This window comes from Coregonus clupeaformis, chromosome 17 (genome assembly GCF_020615455.1).
Source record: "Coregonus clupeaformis isolate EN_2021a chromosome 17, ASM2061545v1, whole genome shotgun sequence".
NCBI classification, from domain to species: Eukaryota; Metazoa; Chordata; class Actinopteri; order Salmoniformes; family Salmonidae; genus Coregonus; species Coregonus clupeaformis.
The window spans coordinates 54,746,609-54,771,713 of NC_059208.1; the positions used below are offsets into that span (position 1 = coordinate 54,746,609).

The following is a 25,105-nucleotide window of genomic DNA, read 5'->3' on the forward strand; positions in this document are numbered from 1 at the left end:
CTAAGTCCAGTACTATTCTCCGGTACTGGGTGGGGACCAACAACTGTTCCACCACATCAACCCCTAGTTTTGCCACTCTGTACACCAAACCCTTTTTCATGATGAAGTGGGGGAGACTATTAGGCATCGTCCCGTCATTTATGGGGGTACCATCTACGACCTGCACATCTGCTCTGGCTTGCTGCAGGGTCGGATCCTGGGTCTGGGCCGTCCCGAAGTTATTCAGGGACCCTGCCAGGTCTGTTGGCTTTAGACAGTCCTCCTCTGGCTCCAGATCGACCCCGGCCCCACTTGTACTGGGCTGCTCATTATCGACGGGGTCTGCCCCTTCTTCCTCAACCTCCTCTACTAGCACCTGTGAGGTTGACCACTGGGAGGCTAGATGCTACTGCACCTGTGAGGTTGACCACTGGGAGGCTTGATGCTACTGCACCTATGAGGTTGACCACTGGGAGGCTAGATGCTACTGCACCTGTGAGGTTGACCACTGGGAGGCTAGATTCTACTGCACCTGTGAGGTTGACCACTGGGAGGCTTGATGCTACTGCACCTGTGAGGTTGACCTCTGGGAGGCTAGATTCTACTGCACCTGTGAGGTTGACCACTGGGAGGCTTGATGCTACTGCACCTGTGAGGTTGACCACTGGGAGGCTAGATGCTACTGCTTGCTTGGTTAGGGGTGTTGGCTTCTCAAATATGCCATTATTTTGGCCTAACCTCGCAAAGTTAGGAAAGTATCTACCCAGTATTACATCATACGGCATCCTCGGGACCACGTCGACCTCATAATCCAGCAAGCCGTCGTCAGTTTGTATGCTCACTAAGGCTGTGGGGTACTGGCGGGTATCCCCATGAATGCACGTAACACTGACATCCTGATTTTTATCCAGGTTATGAGTCGGCACTAGGTCTCCTACGACGAAGGTTAACATACTGCCAGAATCAAGCAGGGCTGCCACCACTTTCCCTTCAACCTTCACCATGCACATATGTTCATTTCTTGGTCTTTCAAGTACAGTGGTTCCCACAGGATATGCATATAATATGTCAGTTTCTTATTTTTCACCGCTGTTAAATTGCATTGGCTCTTCTTTACTAGGGCAGAATGCCGCAATATGTGCCGGTCTATTACAATTGTAACAGATAATAGGGTTTCGGGGGGGACCCCGTCAACCCCCTGTCCCGGTTTTTGGCTTGTACTGGAGTGTCTCGCCCCCAGTCTGGTTCTTTCCTCACAGCCCCCCGCAACCATTTCCGTGCCAGGTGAATCAAGTCGAACATCTGTGTTCGGGGGGGTTGTCCAGGTCTGTAGGCCCACTGGTGGAAGCGATATGCCCTCATGGTATCGGTCACTCCCAGTCTAGTCAGAATCTCTCCCTTTAGTTTATCATAATCCTGTGCATCTTTCAACTCCAGGTCGGAATATGCTTTTTGAGCGTCCCCTGCCAGGTATGGTGCCAGAAGCCCTCGCCATTCTTCTTTCGGCCACTTCTCTCTCTCTCTGCCGTCTTTTCGAAGGTGGTGATGTATGCTTCCACATCATCTTGCTTTGTCATTTTTTGAAGAAAATTATTGGCCGACCTCTGGGTATTTGTAGCTGGTAACTGAGCTCCAATTTGGGTCGCTAGCCCCTGCAGGCCTTCTCTTAACTCCCGGGTGTTTCTCTCTTGCTCCTCTCTGAGCAGCTGGTTGGTGTGGTGCTGGACCTGCAGCGTGTCCTGATGCATTCGCATCGCATCCTGATGAGCTATTTGTTGCGCACTAGTTGCCTCTTGTTGGGCTGCCACTGCTTGTATCAGTGCCTGTATGGCTCCTTCCATACTCATTTTCCCCGAGAAAACTGTACGAAACAAACAAAACCAACTGAATTTTTTTTTTTTTTTTTTTACCTAACAAGCGGTATGGCTAGTCCATTTATCCGGTTCAAACAACAATGTGCCCACATTCTCCACTACGTGTGACAATCCTCTTCAAGGTTAGGAGAGTTTGTACACAAATTAAGCGGGAGACCGTCAACAAAATCACCCCAAAGAGAGTTATTTCGAACAGGACAGTACCTATATGTTGGTTTCTCCATCCTGGTTTGCCCAGGCCGCAGGCGTGGTCGAGGATATCAGGGTTTGGTACACAAATCGGGTTCTCGGTAGGTCCAGGTCCAACAGCCAAAAGGTAAGTACAAGCAGTCCAGGTCATACATGGTAAATCCTGAGTGGCGCAGTGGTCTAAGGCACTGCATCGCAGTGCTAACTGTGCCACTGGAGATCCTGGTTCGAATCCAGGCTCTGTCGCAGCCGGCCGCGACCGGGAGACTCATGGGCGGCGCACAGTTGTCTAGGGGAGGGAATGGCCGGCAGGGATGTAGCTCAGTTGATAGAGCATGGCGTTTGCAACGCCAGGGTTGTGGGTTCGATTCCCACGGGGGGCCAGTATAAAAAAAATATGTATTCACTAACTGTAAGTCGTTCTGGATAAGAGCGTCTACTAAAATGTAAATCCAGCCGATATATTGTTCTCTTTCTCCGTGGTTCACAGATCCACATCCCCTTGCTCTCTCTCCCTCTTCCTGGTTTGTCTTGACCCCTTATATGTGGGTCTGCCCCACCTTGCGAGCTTTCCCCTTGCTTCTGGTGGATTGTAGGTTTTGGCGGTCTGACATTTTGGGATCTGTAGTTCTTGTAGGGGTGGCCGTTTTAGTGAGAGGGCAGAGCCCGTTTATTAGTTCTGCCCTCACATATCTGCCATTTAACACTCTTCTTTGCCACAATATCTACTGCTGTACATATCATTCCCTCACTCTAATATATCTACTGCTGTACATATCATTATCTCACTCTAATATATATACTGCTGTACATATCATTCTCTCACTCTAATATATCTACTGCTGTACATATCATTCTCTCACTAATATATCTACTGCTGTACATATCATTCTCTCACTCTAATATATCTACTGCTGTGCATATCATTCTCCCACTAATATATATACTGCTGTGCATATCATTCTCCCATTCTAATATATCCACTGCTGTACATATCATTCTCTCACTCTAATATATCTACTGCTGTACATATCATTCTCTCACTCTAATATATCTACTGATGTACATATGTCACGATCGTTGAGAGAAGGGTCAGACCAAGGTGCAGCGTGATATGCGTACATGTTTATTAAGACGAATAAACATTTGACAAAATAACAAAACAACGAAACGTGAAGCTCAATCAGTGGCTACACACAACAAGCCAAACATGAGTCAAAATCCCACAACTAAGGTAGGCAACCAGGCTATCTAAATATGATCCCCAATCAGAGACAACGAGTGACAGCTGCCTCTGATTGGGAATCACACCCGGCTCCGTACTCCGGCCGCACCAACCTGACTCATTAGGGGAGGGTCCGGGTGGGCATCCAGCCTCGGAGGCGGCTCCGGGCGTGACGACCTCTCCCTCTCTGCCTCCTCGTTGCACCCCTGGTCTGGTCTGGACCTTAGCGGGATGCTTCCCCTCTCCTTCCTCCCACAATGCACCAAGCCCTGTCTGGATCCTGGTGTGGGAGGCATCTGGGCCTGGAGTGGAGCCGCTGACCGGAGCTGAACTGGACCCCGGTGGAGTGGACTGCTCTGGCTCCGGATCTCAACAGAAACTCACACCCTGACCCAACCAACAAGGGTTCTCTAGATCAGGGCGTGACAACATATAATTCTCTCACTCTAATATATCTACTGCTGTACATATCATTCTCTCATTCTAATATATCTACTGCTGTACAGATAATTCTCTCATTCTAATATATCTACTGCTGTACAGATCATTCTTAATATATCTTGTGTAAATTCATCCATTGCATTTGGATTACTGTTCCAGTGCTATTTGGGTTGTTAATTGGAGTCGTTCCAACATTTCTTAATTTCTTTCTTTTTACTTTTTGGATTATGTGTGTATTGTTTTGTATTGTTAGGTATTACTGCACTGTTGGAGCTAGAAACATAGGCATTATGCTGCACCTGGGATAACATCTTCAAATCGGTGTACGTGACTAATAAACTTTGATTTGATTTACAGTCATTTATTTTTCATCCACCACACAGACCAGACCTAGTCATTTGTCTAGGGGCCCCTAAACGGCCGCTGCTCCTCAGGCGTCTGATAGCACAGTTTTTCATCAGGGCTGCTGGGGCCCCTGTGGCTGAAGGGCCCGGCTGATTTCAGTCCTCAGGCAACACTGGGGGAGAATAGGGCTGCTGCTGAATCTCCTGCCTTGGTCTGTTCTATTGTGATTGTGTCTCCCTCCCAAGAATGCCTTTCAACAGACAGACAAACAAACACAAACAGCATTTAGCGCAGTGGGTGTTAAAGTAGTGTTTTTCCGGCTTGTTAAATTAGATACTGTGGGAGTTATTACAGGATATAGCTTTGTTGCTGTTATTTAGTTACAACTCATTCTAAATACGGATATAGCCTACGGAAGGCACGTAGTATTTGGTTTGTTTTAATATCCTTGAATATTATGCTGCTAGGTCTCTCATTTGAATAACACATATTCACAAGTTTGACACCCATGATGTTAGTGCTCCATTCACTTTCATGGAACTATTTTCAGTGCACTTTTAGAGCTTTCTGTGAATTTGTCGGCTAAGAAAAGATAAATGCTAACAGCTTGTCAGTCTAGATCTTTGTTTTAGTCCCAACTCTTTGCCAGCTATTGACTGTTTCTGTCCTCGTCTTGCAGGTGCGAACATGGATCCTCATTGTGGGGTACACGACAGCGTTTGGTGCCATGTTCGCCAAGACATGGAGAGTCCATGCTATCTTCAAGAACGTGAAGATGAAGAAAAAGGTGAGGAAACGTGGTGAGCCGCTACCACTGGAACACTGCTGCAGCATGGATTCTAATCCAACCCATTGCTACTCTCGCCTCCTGTCTTTCCTCTCTATCTGTACCTTATCTAATAAACAAGCAAGAAATATGAGAGTAGTGAAAAAAATAAAGAATCACTACCCGTGTGGTCTCATGGCCACAATGATGGCCAACAGCAGGAAGTAGTGACGTGTGTCTTTACTAAAATTGTATTATGTTGAATGATGATGATTAATTATTATTATTACTATTATCAGCATATCGTCAGCATTATGCACCAGCATTGACAATTGCCTTATGTTATGAATGGGGTGAATGGGGTCACTGTCACGATCGTCGGGTACAGAGGACCAAGGCGCAGCGTGAAAGGTGAACATATTTATTAAATAATGATACCACGAACAAAAACAACAAACGATAACGTGACGTCCTCGGTCTAACACAAACCACACTGGAACAAGATCCCACAAACACTGTGGGAAAACTGGCTGCTTAAGTATGGTTCCCAATCAGAGACAACAAGCAACAGCTGATACACGTTGCCTCTGATTGAGAACCGCACTGGCCAACATAGAAATACAAAACTAGAACAAAAACAAATGAAAACTCACACCCTGGCTCAACATACTAGAGTCCCCAGAGCCAGGGCGTGACAGTACCCCCCCCCAAAGGCGCGGACTCCGGCCGCGCCAACCAAACACCACAGGGGAGGGACCGGGTGGGCACTCCGCCTTGGCGGCAGATCCGGCTCCGAACATGATTCCCACTCCAACCCCCCAAAGTACCCCTGGTCCGGTCTGACCCTGCTGGCCAGAGCTGGACTGAACACCGGTGGAGCGGATTGCTCTATCTCCGACGTGGAACAGCTGACCGGTGCCGGACCAGGCACCGGTGGAACAGGCACGGGCTGTGCCGGACTGACGACGCACACCACTGGCTTGGTGTGGGGGGCAGGAACAGGCCGAACCGGGCTGACGATGCGCACCATAGGCTCGATGCGAGGAGCAGGAACAGGCCGGGCCGGGCTGACGATGCGCACCATAGGCTTGGTGCTTGGAGCAGGAACAGGCCGGGCCGGGCTGACGACGCGCACCACAGGCTCGATGCGAGGAACAGGAACAGGCCGGACCGTACTGGGGACACACACCACTGGCCCTACGCAGGGATCAGGAACGGGCCGGACCGGACTGGTAACACACCCCAGTACCTCTCGCCGTGCCTCTACACTTTCCCTCTCCTCTGTGACCAGTGGCCCCCTTAACCTGGCGGCCTCCTCTGCAACCCCGCTGGACCGCTCTATAGTGGCCTCCTGCTGCCCCGTCGTCCACGGCGTGAGCCCCCCCCTAAAAAATTTCTGGGGGTCTCTCCTTCCCATGGGCCAGGCCCAGCCGAGGTTGATGTCCTTTAGCGATACCTCTGGCGCTGGCTCCTGGACACGCTGCTTGGTCCAGTGTTGGTGGGATCTTCTGTCACGATCGTCGGGTACAGAGGACCAAGGCGCAGCGTGAAAGGTGAACATATTTATTAAATAATGATACCACGAACAAAAACAACAAACGATAACGTGACGTCCTCGGTCTAACACAAACCACACTGGAACAAGATCCCACAAACACTGTGGGAAAACTGGCTGCTTAAGTATGGTTCCCAATCAGAGACAACAAGCAACAGCTGATACACGTTGCCTCTGATTGAGAACCACACTGGCCAACATAGAAATACAAAACTAGAACAAAAACAAATGAAAACTCACACCCTGGCTCAACATACTAGAGTCCCCAGAGCCAGGGCGTGACAGTCACTTCCATTTCAATTCAGTCAATTCAATTTCAAGGTGAACTTTTACATTTTAAGTATTGCATTTCTATTCACTTCCAGAATGGACTGAATAGATTTGACCCCGATGCTGCCATATTAGTCACTCTGCTAATACAGTAGCTGACAGTGTTCAGGCTGTGGAAAGCTGCTAGTAGCCAACATACATACATGTTTTTTCCCAAATGGCACCCTATCCCCTATATAGTGCACTAGCATAAGGCTCTGGCCAAAAGTAGTGCACAATGTAGGGAATAGGGTGCCATTTGGGACAAAACCACAGTGTCACCACAAGGAAGAGAGGACAGCCACAGGTCTGGGACCTTCTTTAAGAGCAACACATGCTGGATTAACATGCTAACTACCCTCTTTAGAAGAGACCAACATCAGACTAGCCAAGGTCATCATTTTGTATTTTGTGTAAACCAGTCAGTTGAAGGAAGAGAGCATTTTCTGATGCTGTGAGCAAGCAGCAGTATACTGTGGCAGTCACACGGTTTGGTCTGCCGAGGCTGGCTGCACTCAAGCAGAACGGAGGAGCCTAGAACCATAATTGGCCATAATGGACTCTGATAGAGAAATCCTCACTGGTTAACAGCAGCTAGCACCTTCTTATTCCACTGATTCCTGTGTCACTACACATGCATTATGTAAGATAAAAAATGAATGGAGGGAAAAGTAGACGAAGAAGAGCGAAGGGAAGGGACTGTTATATGATCATGTGGCTGACCACATTTTCAGTTTACCCCTCACCTCGGAGCAAGTATGCAGCCCTATCACAATCTGGTTATCAAGTAGCAATCACAAGGGGAGCTTCCAGGTTGCTGCCTCTGACAATGTTGCAGTGACGTTGGCAACACTCAGAAATCTTAAGACTGAGAATTATATTTTTTCCGCAACGATAACCCTGAATGTATGTTTTCTCAAGAAGGGGAGACAAAAGAAACAACACTATAATTTATTTAACGCCAATGTGAAAAACCCTCTGAACCCTGGGACAGAGAGTCTCAAACTTTAGAGAGAAACTGTCCAGCCTAGCAGAGGTTACCATCCCCCGGTTTCACACCTCTGGCCTTGGCTACACTGTTGCTAAGGGGTTGCCAAGGGCCCTTCCAGAACACTCTCCCCTGGAGAGTGACCCGGCCAGCTAATCACAGGCTGTAACTGGCGGGGATCGCAAACCCCCAACACAGTCTGTTCTTTAGTTGGACACAGAGGTCCAGAGAGACGACAGGTCAGAAGAACTCTGCACCACCTTAACTCCACTCCTACTGAACCTCTCCTGACCAATCCTCCATCCTGGACTTCCTAATCGTATGTAAGTGCGTGAATGACCGTAAACCACTTACACTGTCACTACCACTAGTTCCCTCCTACTTCATGTTTGCTGTGTGTGTGCCTGTCTTGAGTGTGGGAATACATGTGTGTCTCCTTCTGGTCATTACCACGTCTGCTAACAGAGGCGTCGGAACCGTTGTTCCTAGATCTAAACCGGGCTCCTAGATCTGTTACAGTTGGCGGTGCTCTTTTTCAACCAAAACATTTCCCCAAACAACGTGTGTAACTGAGTAACTACGGCAGCAGGCCTAAGAGGTGGTGTTTTTCTCCCAGTGAGAGGCCAGTAGCAAGGCAGGTTGTTAGCCCCACTCAGTCACCCCAAGCCCCAGAGGAGCTGCATCGAACCAGCCACAAAAAGCATTACAGACACTCTGCTCAGCTCAGACTGTACACAAACACACACACACGCAAGCAAGCAAGCACACACACGCACAAATGCACACACATACACACACACACACACAGTGTACAGTTCAGAGACGGCTGGAGCTCCCCTGGATATACGCTGCTGCTGGGATCTTCTCTCCTGGAGGGAGTAGAAAAAGCTAGAGATTGGCTCAAGCACTAAAGAATTTACCCCACACACACACTCCCTGTGGTGAATCTGATGGACTGTGTGTGGGGTTTCATTTACTGCTGTGTGAGACTGGCTGATCCTCGGGGAGAGTGGAGGTTCATCTTGTTGTTTAAGCCTGTTGTTACAGGATTAAAGGGCTGTGTGTGTGTTTGCGTCCTTGCGTCCGTATGTGTGTGTGCTTTTATGTAACACACACTCTACCCACTGACCTGTTTTCGATTGACGTATTTCCATTTCTCTCTTCAATAGAAATACAAAACAGGAAACATCTATCTGACACAATATGCTATAGCTGGTGTGATTATGTAAAGGCTTGCCAGGCCTCTGTGGCAGCGTCTCTGCTGGCCTTTTCATATTTATAGTCCACCTCACATCACATCCTGGATAGATGTGTCGGATGGCAATGGCTGCAGGAGGGAGTGGGAGAGATAGAGTGTGTGGGAGGCAGAGAGAGAGAGAGTTATTTAAAGATGGAAAGAGACAGGGATGAGGGCAGTGCTGGTTTGCATCTCTCCTTTAAGTCTGCGGTCATCTGAAACACAAGCACATTTTGATATCTTCTAATGTGCTAAAAAAGGGATGATCTTTTGTGTTTATTTCTAAAAAGATTGATTCATGAAAATATTATTTTTGATTCATATTTAGAAGAAAAACACAACAACAACGGCTCTTGCGCCTGTGAAATGTGTTGCTATGGCAATTATGCAGACTCAGTTTTTTCTCCTCTTCCTCCTCCTCCGCTTCTTCTTCTTCTTCTTCCTACTCCTCTTCCTCTTCCTCCTCTTCCTATTGCTAAGGCAATTATGCAGAATCAGTTTTTTCCTCCTCTTTTTTTCCTCCTCTTCCTCTTCCTCCTCTTCCTCTTCATCATCTTCCTCATCTTCCTCCTCCTCCTCCTCCTCCTCCATCAGAGTAGAGACTAAACTGTATGCATCCCAGGTGGATCTAGACAGCCCTTAAATCTAAAGACCTATTTCCTGGTGGTTCAGCAGGGCCAGGATCTGTCTGTCAGGCAGCAGTTAACCTACCTCGGTCCCTCCCCTCCCCCTCCCCTCCCCTCCCCTCCCCTCCCCTCCCCTCTCTTTCCCTCCCCACACACACTGATTGAGTGCAGGGGCTTTGGCTGTGTGGAGTGATAGCTGTTGTCAGTCATCAGAGTGTTGCTGGGAGTTTGCCATGGAGCCCCAGTGATGTTTGCCCATCTCTTCATCAAGCAGAGAGGTTGAGCACTGCCGTCGTCCCGTGCCGAGTTACACCCTCCCTCCGTCCCTCCCTCCCTCTCTGTCCCTCCGTCCCTCTCTCCGTCCCTCCCTCCATCCCTCGGAGAGAAGACTGTAAATCAGGGTGTGCTTGATAAGGGTTCCACTCTGCAAGGTTTGCCCATTACTCCATCACTCCTTAAAGAGGCCTGGCTCAGTGTTGGGTAAGCACAGGGCCTGTCAATCAAACGGGTTGCTCTGCAGCCTCCCTCCCTGTCTGCCTGGTAGTCTGTCTCTGAGATTTACTTTAGAGTGTTCTCGGCTGCGCTCACAGTGAGATACGGCTTCAGACACACACCACCGCACACACACACACAATGAAAACCGCGCACAGACACACACAGACACATAGAAAACAGCCTAACACACACACACACACTAACTACACACAGTGTATTCTACAGTTCACACAGTCCACATCCCCATGCTTTTTTGTTATTTATTTATTTACCCTCTTTTTTGTGATTACGATCTTGTCTCATTGCTGCAACTCCCCAATGGGCTCGGGAGAGGCGAAGGTCGATTAATGCGTCCTCAGAAACATGACCCGCCAAGCCACACTTCTTAACACCCACTAGCTTAACCCGGAAGTACCAATGTGTCGAAGTCAGCCTGCTGGCGCCCGGCCCGCCACAAGAAGTCGCTAGAGCGCAATGAGCCAAGTAAAGCACCCCCCGGCCAAACCCTCCCCTGACCCGGACGACGTTGGGCCAATTGTGCGCCGCCCTATGGGACTCCCGGTCACGGCCGGTTGTGACACAGCCTGGGGTTCGATCCCCGCAACACTGCGATGTAGGGCCTTAGACCGCTGTGCCACTCGGGAGGCCCCACATCCCCATGCTTTAATGATGAATCAGCAGTAGAATACAGAAATACTGCCACCAGGGTAGGCAGAAGCATTTAAAATGCAATCAACTGAGCAGGCCTGATGTGTAGCCAGCTGTAATGTTAGCTGGCCTGAGGTAGCAGAGAGCAGAGAGCATATTTATTTTATTTTGTGGCACAGCTATACAGATTCACTCAGATACTGTAGGTGGTGTACTGTGCTATGTGTATCTTATATTGTATCCAGTACACAACAACACTGTATGTCCTATTGGGAATAGCATAATGTGATCATTTATTCATTTGACATGGATAAATTATAGAAATATTAATAGGCTTCAACAACATCTGTCTTGGCCAAAGGGACATGAGACCATGGTCAATCTTCTGATATGATTCTTCCATCATTCTGAGTGATAGAATGATTATTTGAATTAGTATTATTTACAGTGAGGGAAAAAAGCATTTGATCCCCTGCTGATTTTGTACGTTTGCCCACTGACAAAGAAATGATCAGTCTATAATTTTAATGGTAGGTTTATTTGAACAGTGAGAGACAGAATAACAACAAAATAATCCAGAAAATGTTATAAATTAATTTGCATTTTAATGAGGGAAATAAGTATTTGACCCCCTCTCAATCAGAAAGATTTCTGGCTCCCAGGTGTCTTTTATACAGGTAATGAGCTAAGATTAGGAGCACACTCTTAAAGGGAGTGCTCCTAATCTCAGTTTGTTACCTGTATAAAAGACACCTGTCCACAGAAGCAATCAATCAATCAGATTCCAAACTCTCCACCATGGCCAAGACCAAAGAGCTCTCCAAGGATGTCAGGGACAAGATTGTAGACCTACACAAGGCTGGAATGGGCTACAAGACCATCGCCAAACAGCTTGGTGAGAAGGTGACAACAGTTGGTGCGATTATTCGCAAATGGAAGAAACACAAAATAACTGTCAATCTCCCTCGGCCTGGGGCTCCATGCAAGATCTCACCTCGTGGAGTTGCAATGATCATGAGAACGGTGAGGAATCAGCACAGAACTACACGGGGAGGATCTTGTCAATGATCTCAAGGCAGCTGGGACCATAGTCACCAAGAAAACAATTGGTAACACACTACGCCGTGAAGGACTGAAATCCTGTAGCGCCCGCAAAGGTCCCCCCTGCTCAAGAAAGGACATATACAGGCCCGTCTGAAGTTTGCCAATGAACATCTGAATGATTCAGAGGAGAACTGGGTGAAAGTGTTGTGGTCAGATGAGACCAAAATGGAGCTCTTTGGCATCAACTCAACTCGCCGTGTTTGGAGGAGGAGGAATGCTGCCTATGACCCCAAGAACACCATCCCCACCGTCAAACATGGAGGTGGAAACATTATGCTTTGGGGTGTTTTTCTGCTAAGGGGACAGGACAACTTCACCGCATCAAAGGGGACGATGGACGGGGCCATGTACCGTCAAATCTTGGGTGAGAACCTCCTTCCCTCAGCCAGGGCATTGAAAATGGGTCGTGGATGGGTATTCCAGCATGACAATGACCCAAAACACATGGCCAAGGCAACAAAGGAGTGGCTCAAGAAGAAGCACATTAAGGTCCTGGAGTGGCCTAGCCAGTCTCCAGACCTTAATCCCATAGCAAATCTGTGGAGGGAGCTGAAGGTTCGAGTTGCCAAACGTCAGCCTCGAAACCTTAATGACTTGGAGAAGATCTGCAAAGAGGAGTGGAACAAAATCCCTCCTGAGATGTGTGCAAACCTGGTGGCCAACTACAAGAAACGTCTGACCTCTGTGATTGCCAACAAGGGTTTTGCCACCAAGTACTAAGTCATGTTTTGCAGAGGGGTCAAATACTTATTTCCCTCATTAAAATGCAAATCAATTTATAACATTGCTTACATGCGTTTTTCTGGATTTTTATGTTGTTATTCTGTCTCTCACTATTCAAATAAACCTACCATTAAAATTATAGACTGATCATGTCTTTGTCAGTGGGCAAACTTACAAAATCAGCAGGGGATCAAATACTTTTTTCCCTCACTGTACATTTCTATTTCATTTACAGTAAAGATAATCTATTCTGTTCCTGTGTCCTTTCATTTTTTATGATGCTCAGAGACTGAGAACATTGTTGCGGTAATAAAAATAGAATCTCATTCTAGTTCTGTGGTTACGGTCAGACAGTCATTTGTAGTTATTGTAGCTATTTGGAAACCTTTGGCACCTTGAATACATCGCCAGTCCCTGTCTCTTTGTGCCCTGTAATATATTGCTATATGCCCGGCAACACAACGTTCCTCTCTCCGTGCCGCTATTTGTCCAATCCCAGTAGCCATCAAAAGACGGCACATCAAAACCAATCCCCCATTCCATTCTGAGTCCACCGTCTTCTGTCTGTGGCGGTGGAGAGAGAGAGGGCGAGAGAGAGAGAAACACATATTTAGAGAGAGGCAGAGACATTTAGAGAGAGACATTTAGAGAGAGAGAAAAACAGATATTTAGAGAGAGACAGAGAGACAGAGAGAGACAGAGAGATTTAGAGAGAGAGAGAGAGAGAGAGAGAGAGAGAGAGGAAGAGTGATAAAGAGAGATCACATCATTTATATGAAGTGATTTCTCTCAAGTGCATCCGTGTCTGTGTTCTCCTGACCTTTGCTTTGATGTGGATGGCGGTGGGGTCAAACGCTGTTCAAAATAAAGATCAGACGGGGGAGGGGCCCGCCTTTCATCCTCTACAGTACACCAACACAAAAGAGGGTCTTTGTTGATTTCCGCGACTCCCGCTCGGGTTGGTGTCTTTTACCAACTCACTGTATCCTACCTCTCATCCCTCCTACATTTAAAAAGGAGCTTCCTTCCTGTGTCACTGTAGGATAACCTTTTTTGGTTCCAGCTAAAGCACTTTTTGGTTTCAGGTAGAGACCTTTTTGTTTTCAGGTAGAGCCCTTTTTGGTTCCAGCTAAAGCCCTTTTTGGTTCCAGCTAAAGCACTTTTTGGTTTCAGGTAGAGCCCTTTTTGGTTTCAGGTAGAGCCCTTTTTGGTTTCAGGTAGAGCCCTTTTTGGTTCCAGGTAGAGCCCTTTTTGGTTCCAGGTAGAGCCCTTTTTGGTTCCAGGTAGAGCCCTTTTTGGTTCCAGGTAGAGCCCTTTTTGGTTCCAGGAAGAGCCCTTTTTGGTTTCAGGTAGAGCCCTTTTTGGTTTCAGGTAGAGCCCTTTTTGGTTTCAGTTAGAGACCTTTTTGGTTTCAGGTAGAGCCCTTTTTGGTGTCAGGTAGAGCCCTTTTTGGTTTCAGTTAGAGACATTTTTGGTCCCTACTGCCACCTCCCCTATCACCCTCTCTCTTCTCACCTCCAGATTGGTTTCAGGTAGAGCCCTTTTTGGTGTCAGGTAGGGCCCTTTTTGGTTTCAGGTAGAGCCCTTTTTGGTTTCAGTTAGAGACCTTTTTGGTCCCTACTGCCACCTCCCCTATCACCCTCTCTCTTCTCACCTCCAGATTATCAAGGACCAGAAGCTGCTGATCATCGTGGGTGGGATGCTGCTGATTGACCTGTGCATCCTCATCTGCTGGCAGATCGTTGATCCGCTGAAGAGGACCGTGGAGGAGTACAGCTTGGAGGTACATCTGGCCGCCATTTTACCACCATTTATATTAACAAAAACATACTCTGTCCACGTTGGTCATGTGACCTTTCCAGGGAAAAACTGTCCCCTATAATTGTAGAGTATTACTAGGACCCAGAGTGTTTCCTGGCCATAACTGACTGGGGAAAATGCTGGGCCCTTATTCACCACAATCTAACACCCACTTCTTGGTGGCACCGCTAGATTCTCTAATAGGGATAATGGTTCTGGATCTGGGGCACCAACATGTCCGCCAGTGAGGCCAAATCAGCAGCAGGCTTTGTTGTGGTTATTTTTGGTTCAGGAGGATATGAGCCACTCTGCCACCTCCTGTCCTCTTCCTCTGCTAGCCAGACCCTCTCCTCGCCAAGCCAGCTGGGATGTGGGGTGTTGGCAAGGCCTGCCGGAAAGAAACACTTGGCAACCCTCTATCCCAGCTACTGGGTAGGGGGCAATGTGTAGAGAGCTGGTGGACTCAGCTCTGCCATTGGTTACGGTTGGACTTAGCCTTGCCAGGATTGGTTGGGGTAAACTTAGCCTTGCCAGGATTGGTTGAGGGGTGAATTTTGCTTTGACAGGATTGTTTGGAGTGTGAATGGCTTTTTGGATCATGGCACACCATATTTGGACCACAAACTGTCATGAGTGATTAGTAGGTAGAGATGGTGACTGTAATGTTTGGCTTTGTTAAAACTGTGATTGATATTGCTGCTGTAACTGTTATTTGACCCGTTTTCTTATTTAGGTCTCTAAACAATATGAAGGAAGCTGGGTGATGTTAATGTTCTGTGTGTCTATAACAGTGGACATACTGTATTATGTGTCTTGTGGCCAGAGCACAACTTTGATCAGTCAAATATCCTCCACAAATGAACATTGTTGTACTGTACATCTTAATAGGCTCTTCTAACATACACCCTGAAGACACAGTAAAGAGTCTGTTTGCATTACAGCCCACTAACTACCATCCCACTGCCACGGGTTAACAGCAAACCAAATTACAGATCTAAATTTGACATCCAAAGTCGATTGGGCTTTGATGGTGTTGGCGGTGGGCACAGACTCATCAGGGTACACCGGGGGTACGGACTAAGTGGATGTTCAGAGCTAATTAAGAAATCCTTTCAACTCCTCCAGACACCTCCTCAGCTCCTCACAGCCTGTCAAGATCGGAGCTTCTGACAGGGCAACGTCCTCTCTAAACGCCAACGCCATTGGTTGAGACGTTTGAAAGAGCCCTGGTGACCTCGACAAATCAGCAGGGGATTGGAAGTTCAGGGTGCTGAGTCGTGATGAAAGGCAGCCCCAAGTGGTGTATTTTGGGTGGATTCCGGGAGGGTTGGGGGGGTGTTAGGTTCTTTGAATGTTCTTTGATGCTATTGACCCGACGTGAAGCTGTTGCTTTTTCTTGTTTGTTTGCTCTGCTTGGTCCTGCGGGGGAAGAAAGAGGGATGGAAGGATGAAACTCTCCCTCGGAGTTGATGACTTTTCTGTGACTTCAATTAAACGAGATGTCTCTGAAATGATAAGTAGTGCTTAGCTGGTTACAGCCCCTGAAGCAGCGGGTCACCACGCATTCACAGTGGTTTGTTTATGCTTCTTTGAAAGGAAAATACATTTTTATTTTAGGTCACCGAGTAAAAACCTTCCAGACCAAGACGCAATTTATATTTTCAAAAAGTATTTACACTGTTTATTTTTGCTCTTTGTGCTCAGAAGGTATACTCTCTTTCGCTGTCCTTGTTATGTATTGCTCTCGACGAAACACATTTGCTTAAAGATAACACATTTCTGAGCCTGCCCGGCAGGCCCGCTATAGCCTTACTAATATATTTATTCCTGAATGTTGTCAGTGAATAAAGTGGGTCTGTGGAGTGTCTCACAGCCCTGATTCCGTGGAGTGTTCTCACAGCCCTAAACCCGTGGAGTGTTCTCACAGCCCAAAGCCCGTGGAGTATTCTCACAGCCCTAAGTCAGTGGAGTGTTCTCACAGCCCTAAGTCAATGGAGTATTCTCACAGCCCTAAGTCAATGGAGTGTTCTCACAGCTCCTAAGTCAATGGAGTGTTCTCACAGCTCCTAAGTCAATGGAGTGTTCTCACAGCTCCTAAGTCAATGGAGTGTTCTCACAGCTCCTAAGTCAGTGGAGTGTTCTCACAGCTTCTAAGCATGTGGAGTGTTCTCACAGCCCTAAGTCAGTGGAGTGTTCTCACAGCCCTAAGTCAGTGGAGTGTTCTCACAGCCCTAAGTCAGTGGAGTGTTCTCACAGCCCTAAGTCAGTGGAGTGTTCTCACAGCTTCTAAGCATGTGGAGTGTTCTCACAGCCCTAAGTCAATGGAGTGTTCTCACAGCTCCTAAGTCAATGGAGTGTTCTCACAGCCCTAAGTCAGTGGAGTGTTCTCACAGCTCCTAAGTCAGTGGAGTGTTCTCACAGCTTCTAAGCATGTGGAGTGTTCTCACAGCCCTAAGTCAATGGAGTGTTCTCACAGCCCTAAGTCAATGGAGTGTTTTCACAGCTCCTAAGTCAGTGGAGTGTTCTCACAGCTTCTAAGCATGTGGAGTGTTCTCACAGCTCCTAAGTCAATGGAGTGTTCTCACAGCTCCTAAGTCAATGGAGTGTTCTCACAGCTCCTAAGTCAATGGAGTGTTCTCACAGCCCTAAGTCAGTGGAGTGTTCTCACAGCCCTAAGTCAGTGGAGTGTTCTCACAGCTCCTAAGCCTGTGGAGTGAATGTATTAGCCTCTCCGAGTATGAGCCTACCCCCTGGGTCTGGTTCTGTCTCTGCATGCCTGGGCTGGTGCTGGGCTGTGGAGGTCGGGATCCGCAGCCTGCCTGCCCGCCCAGCTCTCTTCCCCCACCATTGTCATCCTCTCCTGGGCATAGTTCTACTGGAGGAGAGTCAGCCTGGAACCTGGCTCCACTGGGCCAAGAGACAGGAGCACACTAACTAGAGAGAGAGAGATAGATAGAGAGAGAGAGAGAGAGAGAGAGAGAGAGAGAGAGAGAGAGAGAGAGAGAGAGAGAGAGAGAGAGAGAGAGAGAGAGAGAGAGAGAGAGAGAGAGAGAGAGAGAGAGAGAAATTCACATATACGTGTACAGAGAGAAATACAGATAGAGAGGGAGAGAGTGAAAGAGGGAGTTAGAGAGAGAGAGAGAAAAAAACTAAGAGAGAGACAGAGAGAGAGCGATAGATCGAGAAAGATTGCTCTGGGATTGGAGTTGCATGGTGTTGCATCTGGACCATTTGGCGGGCGGCGGTGGCGAGGGAGAGATGGCGGACCCCTCTGGAGAACGCAGGCAGAGAGAGCGAGATTAGCCGTGATTGATTGGTGCGAGAAGAAGGACCATTAACTCTTTAGTCTGTGTCCCAAATGTAACCCTATTCCCTATAAAGTGCACTACCTTTGACCAAAGCCCTGTGGACTATGGGCCCTATGAGCTCTGGCCAAAAGTGCACTATATAGGGAATAGGGTACCATTTGGGACCCATACGCTGAGATTCCTACAAGGCTTCAGGCATGGTTGCCCTGACGTCCCTCCCCTATATTCCTCTCCTCTTCCCTACCCTTTCTCCCCCTCTGTCTCCCCTGATTCTCTCTCTCCCTCCATCCTCCATTACACTGCTACTCTAATAGCAGGCTGTGTTAGGAGGACAGGGAGAAGACACAGCTGGCAACCTTGGGCCGGCAGACTGTGTCCACATGCGGCATCCAAGGACATAGTGTATACAGAGATGTGGCTGTATTGCACTGAACTGTCATTGTCAGTGTTTAGTCTGCTCTGCTGAGAGGTTGGTGTCTGTCATACAGGATGTAGGCTATGGTATTGATTTAAGATGGACCTGTACCTGTTGTGTACATCTTGTATTTACTTCACTGTGTGTGTGTGTGTGTGTGTGTGTGTGTGTAGGTGTGTGTGTGAGTGTGTGTAGGTGTAGGTGTGTGCGTGCCTGTGTGCTAGCGTGCGCTTTTATGCATACAGTGCATTCGGAAAGTATTCAGACCCCTTGACTTTTTCCACATTTTGTTACGTTACAGCCTTATTCTAAAATGGATTCAATCGTTTTTCCCCTCATCAATCTACATACAATACCCCATGAGTACTTACATAAGTATTCAGACCCTTTACTCAGTACTTTGTTGACGCACCTTTGGCAGCGATTTCAGCCTTGAGTCTTCTTGGGAATGACGCTACAAGCTTGGCACACCTGTATTTGGGGAGTTTCTCCCATTCTTCTCTGCAGATCCTCTCAAGCTCTGTCAGGTTGGATGGGGAGCGTCGCTGCACAGCTATTTTCAGGTCTCTCCAGAGATGGTCGATCGGGTTCAAGTCCGGGCTCTGGCTGGGCCACTCAAGGACATTCAGAGACTTGTCCCAAAACCACTCCTGCGTTGTCTTGGCTGTGTGCTTAGGGTTGTTGTCCTGTTGGAAGGTGAACCTTCGCCCCAGTCTGAGGTCCTGAGCGCTCTGGTGCAGGTTTTCATCAAGGATCTCTCTGTAATTTGCTCCGTTCCTCTTTCCCTCGATCTTGACTAGTCTCCCAGTCCCTGCCGCTGAAAAATATCTCCACAGTATGATGCTGCCATCATCATGCTTCACTGTAGGGATGGTGCCAGGTTTCCTCAGACGTGATGCTTGGCATTCAGGCCAAAGAGTTCAATATTGGTTTCATCAGACCAGAGATTCTTATTTCTCATGGTCTGAGAATCTTTTGGCAAACTCCAAGCGTGCTGTCATGTGCCTTTTACTGAGGAGTGGCTTCCGTCTGGCCACTCTACCGTAAAGGCCTGATTGTTGGAGTGCTGCAGAGATGGTTGTCCTTCTGGAAGGTTCTCCCATCTCCACAGAGGAACTCTGGAGCTCTGTCAGAGTCACCATCGGGTTCTTGGTCACCTCCCTGACCAAGGCCCTTCTCCCCCGATTGCTCCGTTTGGCCAGGCGGCCAGCTCTAGGAAGAGTCTTGGAGGTTCCAAACTTCTTCCATTTAAGAATGATGGAGGCCACTGTGTTCTTGGGGACCTTCAATGTTGCAGAAATGTTTTGGTACCCATTATGGGGTATTGTGTGTAGATTGATGAGGAAAATGTTTCATTTAATCAATTTTAGAATAAGGCTGTAATGTAACAAAATGTGGAAAAAGTCAAGGGGTCTGAATACTTTTCGAATGCACTGTATGTAACGCAAATGTGTGTGTGTTCGACAGTTAAGTGAGTACAGTCAAGCCCAGGTCACTGATTTCACAAATTCTGTCCGATTACTGTTTTACTCACACCGCTCAGCTAAGAGTTACGGCAGTGGGACCAGGTGAAAAGTCAATCCGGATCCCTCCACGCCCTCCCCCTGTGCAACTGGTGATCTGAATTCAGCGAGCAAAGCGAAACGACAGAGGGGTTAGCAAAACTGGGACATCTTCTTCTTCACTATGGCTGCTGCTGCATCGTCTAATAGGATCAACATAAGAGGATGTAATGAAAATAGTTTTTCTGTCTGGCGTAACACCTCATAAAAGACGTTGATGTAGTACGCTGGCAGAGGGAAGACATGAGAAGGGAATAGGGTACCATTTGAGACGCAACCTCAGTGCTCTGAAGGTGATACAGATAGTCTTTGGGTCTTGATGAGTATAGAAGAGGGTAGAGGGTGACCCCTAAGACATGTTTATGGCCTGACTTCAAGGCATTCGTTTTAATTACACTATGTAGCTATAAAACCCTGCTCCTAACGCTCTAAATCAAGTCTCCTGTCTGATCCACACTTCAAACTAGTGCCCCAGATATTAATTCCGTCCCTGTATGTACACTTCAGACCACTGAGGCTATATCCCAAATGGCACCCTATTCCCTATATAGTGCACTACATTTGACCAGAGCCCTATGGGTTTAGTGCACTAAATAAGGAATAGGTTGCCATTTGGGACGTATCCATATCAGTGTCTTTTCACACAGTACCAAGCCTCTTTAACAGGGATCATGCTGGCTATAGCTACAGGAAGGTAGGATTGCCCTGCTGGAAAATGCTGGAGACATTCTGCTGCAGAAGGCAATTAGGTCCGTTTTGCGTCTCGTGAATAATTAAGTGTTTGTTAATGTTGAGGATGTTTCAGCAGAGGTAGGGGGAGTTTTAGTCACAGCTGGAGGCCACTGTGCTTCTGCCTCTGCATTGCATGCTCTTTGGGGTTTTAGGCTGGGTATCTGTAAAGCACTTAGTGACAACTGCTGATGTAAGAAGGGCTTCATAAAATGCATTTGATTGATTTGATTGGTTGGCTGGGTCGGACAGATTAAGCCCCATGCACAGCACAGACTGACACGTGTGAGTGTATCAATACACCCGTGTTAGAGAAAAGGCAGTGTGTGTTTGTGTGTGTTTGCTGGTGCTTGTGTGTGTTTGTCTGCCTCTGTCCGTGTGTGTGTGTGTGCATGTGTGTTCTTGCGTGTTACTCATCTGTGAAAGCCCCTCTTCTCTGGCCTCAGTATTGTCTCTGGTGTAATGAAGGACAAACTGTCGAGGGCCTGATTAGCATTCTGGTGGGGCCTGCAGCAGAACCCCTCTCCTCCCTTCTCCCTTTCCTCTCCTTCTCCCCCTCTTGTCTCCCCCTCTCTCTGTCCTCCTCCTCTCTCTCTCTCTTTCCTCCTCCTCTCTCTCCCTCTCCTTCTCCTCTCCCTCCCTCCTTCCCCTCCTCCTCTCTTTCTCTCTCTCTCCCTCTCCTCCTCCCTCCTCTCTCTCCCTCTCTCCTCCTCTCTCTCTCTCTCTCCCTCTCATCCTCCTCTCTCTCTCTCCCTCTCCTCCTCCTCTCTCTCTCTCCCTCTCCTCCTCCTCTCTCTCTCCCTCTCCTCTCTCTCTCTCCCTCTCCTCCTCCTCCTCTCTCTCTCTCTCTCTCTCCCTCTCATCCTCCTCTCTCTCTCCCTCTCCTCCTCCTCTCTCTCTCTCCCTCTCCTCCTCCTCTCTCTCTCCCTCTCCTCCTCCTCTCTCTCTCCCTCTCCTCCTCCTCCCTCTCTCTCCCTCTTCCTCCTTGCCATCTCTCATTCCAAGGCTGCAGCAGGCAGGCTGCAAAGCAGGAATATTGCGGTGTGGCATCGCCATGGTAACAGCTATGGTTTCTGACACCCATAACGGCAGAGAGCTGCGCTGTTGATCCACGAGACCAAAAAAATAGGAAAATGGTTTTTGGCTGCCACTTCAACGTGGTGACACATGCACAGAGGCACAGGCAGGCTGCTTGTAGGCACACACACACACACACACACACACACACACGACACACACACGACACACACACACACACAACTTTTTTCTCTCCCTGCCTAAAGCTTTCTCTTTCTGACCAAGTTAATATGAGGGTTGTGTGTGTCGGTCAGGGTGCTTTGTCAGTGTGCAGGCATTCACTTTCTTCTTAGCAGTATTGCTGTACTCTGTAGCTCACACACACACACACACACACACACACACACAGACAGACAGACACACACACACACACACTCTCTTTCTCTCACAGCACAGACATGACTCACTGGCTCCTTTGATGTGTGAATGCACTTTCTGGATTTGGCCCTTTAATACTCTGAGTAATTGGTCTGAACATGGAAGCCCTCATTATCAGCCGGTGAAGGAAGATAGGGGGGTGGTAATGTCCACAACGGGACAGGGGGCCGAGGGTTAATGCAGCAAGGTGGCCATGGAGACAGATGAATATTCTCATTTCCAATTCAACGCCATTCACATCTCCACAGCCATGCCAGACGCATAGAAAAAAATACCACATTCCAGACCTGAAAAGAGCTGGTGGCCATTTTAGGTTTCTTGTTCCTTTTTCTTTTCAGTTTTCTTTTCACTACTCCTGTTCCCTCCATTTTGGAACTCTCAAGCGAGAGTTTCTGGCTTCTAAAACACATTCCACCCTCCACTAGATCCATACCTGTTTCCTTTACTCACTTCCAATTGCAGTCTCCCCTTCTCCTCCTCTCCTCCTCTCCCCTTCTCCTCCTCTCCTCCTCTCCCCTTCTCCTCCTCTCCTCCCCCCTCGTTCTCCCATTCTTCCCAGCTCCCCCAATGGACAGACAAGGTTGAATAAGCTTAGAAAATAAAATAGAAAAATCAACCTGCGACCCCTAGGGGCCCAGGCTCAGACAGACCCAGAACATTCTCCCTCTGTTTTACTCTTTCTTCTTCCTCCTCCTCCTCCTCCTCTAGCAGGTTCTTTCCTGTGGCCGCTTCAAAGAAAGGGATAGTAAGATGGAGGACATTGGCGAGCAGGCAGGCGGGCAGGCTGGCATTAGCCCTGTCTGACAAATGACAGAGTGGCAGGCCTCTCTCTCTCTCTCTGCAGCTGTGTGGACAGGCAGGGAGGGCACTACATGAACACACAGTTGCATATGCAGAGAGACGTGGAGTACATACAGATACGCATGGACACACACAACCAATACACACTCATGTGCGCATACACACTTAAATGTACTGTAGACACACACACACACACTCACAAGAGTTTATACAAATATATACCTTGTAAATACACACAAATACACAAACTCATGTGCACAATGCACCTGCACAAATTCCCTCCCCCTCTGCAACACCACCATCAGTGTACAGTATAGCTCCTGTACACAATGAGTATGACGTCATTTAGAACAATGTTCAGACCATAGATACATTCTCTCTCCATGGTTACGACCTCCAGTGGTGAGTGCATAGAGATAGGCCAATAAAGAGGGGTGGTGATATTATCTGTGCGGGGATGTTGAGTGAGTGTTCTTTATGAAGAAAGCAACCTTCGCCACTCTTTAAAGGGGAAGTTCAGGATTTTTCAACTTGATGTTAGATGATTCTACCATGGAACCATGAGTTACAGTTTCTCCTAGCACATAGACTACTTTGAGGGTGAGGAAACATGTAACATCAAGTTGTAAAATGCTGAACTTCCCCTTTAATGGTCTTCTGTAATAACAGAGTTGGGTTCTCTCTCTGTGGAATCAATGACTGATCAAAGACAATCGGGTCGTTACAGGATAACTGCCTCCCACCTAGTGTGTGTGTGTGTGTGTGTGTGTGTGTGTGTGTGTGTGTGTGTGTGTGTGTGTGTGTGTGTGTGTGTGTGTGTGTGTGTGTGTGTGTGTGTGTGTGTGTGTGTGTCAATCGACCACACTGAAGGGGAGCAGAGAAGAATAGAGGGAGAGTAGAGTAGAGGGAGGAGAGAAGACTTCTTGGTGATCTACTGTATGTAGTAGAATGGAATGGCGCTGGTGAAAATACTACTGCGGGCCAGTTTCCCAGACACAGCAATGGAATTCATCCATTGAACATGCTTTTAAGTACAAGACTAGGGTTAATCTGTATCCTGGAATGTACTAATGTTAAGCTAATGATCATAATGTTTTATCAATGGCATCAGTTGTTAGATGACACTGATATGGTAGTTACTAGTGGTGGTGCTGGTCCAAAAACACATATATATTTCCTAAATAGGAAATGGGGTGCCATTTGGGACGCAACCAAACTTTAGAGGTTATTTTCTGTACTTCATGGCAGTAGGTAGTTGTGTTGATACAGTAGATTCACTGACATTGGAGGGATCTTCAGCGGTGTTGGTATAAATCTGTCAACGCACCAAGCATACGTGGACCCACCCCCATGTTGCCAAGCTAGCACAAAGTGTCAACGCACCAAGCATACCTGGACCCACCGCCATGTTGCCAAGCTAGCACAAAGTGTCAACGCACCAAGCATACCTGGACCCACCGCCATGTTGCCAAGCTAGCACAAAGTGTCAACGCACCAAGCATACCTGGTAAAGTGTAACAGGTTACAGGTGTGGTTTTATTGTTTGGATCTGTGGTGTAACAGGTTACAGATGTGGTTTTATTGTGTTGGTTTTTGTGGTGTTCGGCCGTTGACTTTTGCTTCCTTCCTATAGCTCCATTGATTCTGACTGAACTTTTGGATTACTATTTGCATGCACATGTGCGTCCCCGTGCTCACAAACATGTGCACACGCAAACACACACACACACACACATGCAGGGCTCTCTTATGAAAGAGACCATGGTCTCTATGGGACTCCCTGCTAAAATAAAGGTTACATAAATAAACACACTGCTCAAGAGCTAGGAAAGGTGTTTTAGATAGCTTGGCCTCTCATTGACAGTGTGTGGATGGTGAGGAGGTCAATTATAACGAGGTAATTACTGACTTCCCACACCTTCACACACACACACACACACACATACATGCACGAGCACATGTAAGCACACACATGCACACATGAACACGTGCACATGCACACACACACACACACCCACAAACACACACACACATACACACACACCTTCCCTCCCCCCTCCATACACGCCACTGTTCATCAGAGATCAGGTAGCAGGGAGAGCAAGGTCAGCCACTGATGGTGGAGATGTGAGCACTTTGTATAAACCTTAAGTGCTGCCTCAGCACACCCAGGAAGGGAGTACAAATAGTGGTAAGCAGGCAGGGAGGGAGGCAGTGAGGGATGAAGGGATGGAGGGAGAGAGGCAGTGAGGGAGAGACAGGGAGACAGGGAGGGATGGAGAGAGGGAGGGAGACAGGGAGACAGGGAGGCAGTAAGGCAGGGAGACAGTGAGGGATAGAGAGAGGGAGGGAGACAGGGAGACAGGGAGGCAGTAAGGCAGGGAGACAGTGAGGGATAGAGAGGGGAGGGAGACAGGGAGACAGGGAGGCAGTAAGGCAGGGAGACAGTGAGGGATAGAGAGAGGGAGGGAGACAGGGAGACAGGGAGGCAGTAAGGCAGGGAGACAGTGAGGGATAGAGAGAGGGAGGGA

The 25,105-nt window shown here is 47.9% G+C and overlaps 1 protein-coding gene across 1 annotated transcript in view; it reads left to right on the forward strand.

Annotated features, from left to right (window-relative positions):
* The window catches only part of LOC121586754 (gamma-aminobutyric acid type B receptor subunit 2), a 382,125-nt gene that overhangs the window by 283,795 nt on the left and 73,225 nt on the right, over positions 1-25,105 (forward strand). Inside the window, exons 12-13 of the mRNA XM_041903715.2 lie at positions 4,733-4,840; positions 14,165-14,287. Of these exons, the coding sequence (XP_041759649.1) occupies positions 4,733-4,840; positions 14,165-14,287 (231 nt within the window). The remainder of the gene's footprint in view (positions 1-4,732; positions 4,841-14,164; positions 14,288-25,105) is intronic.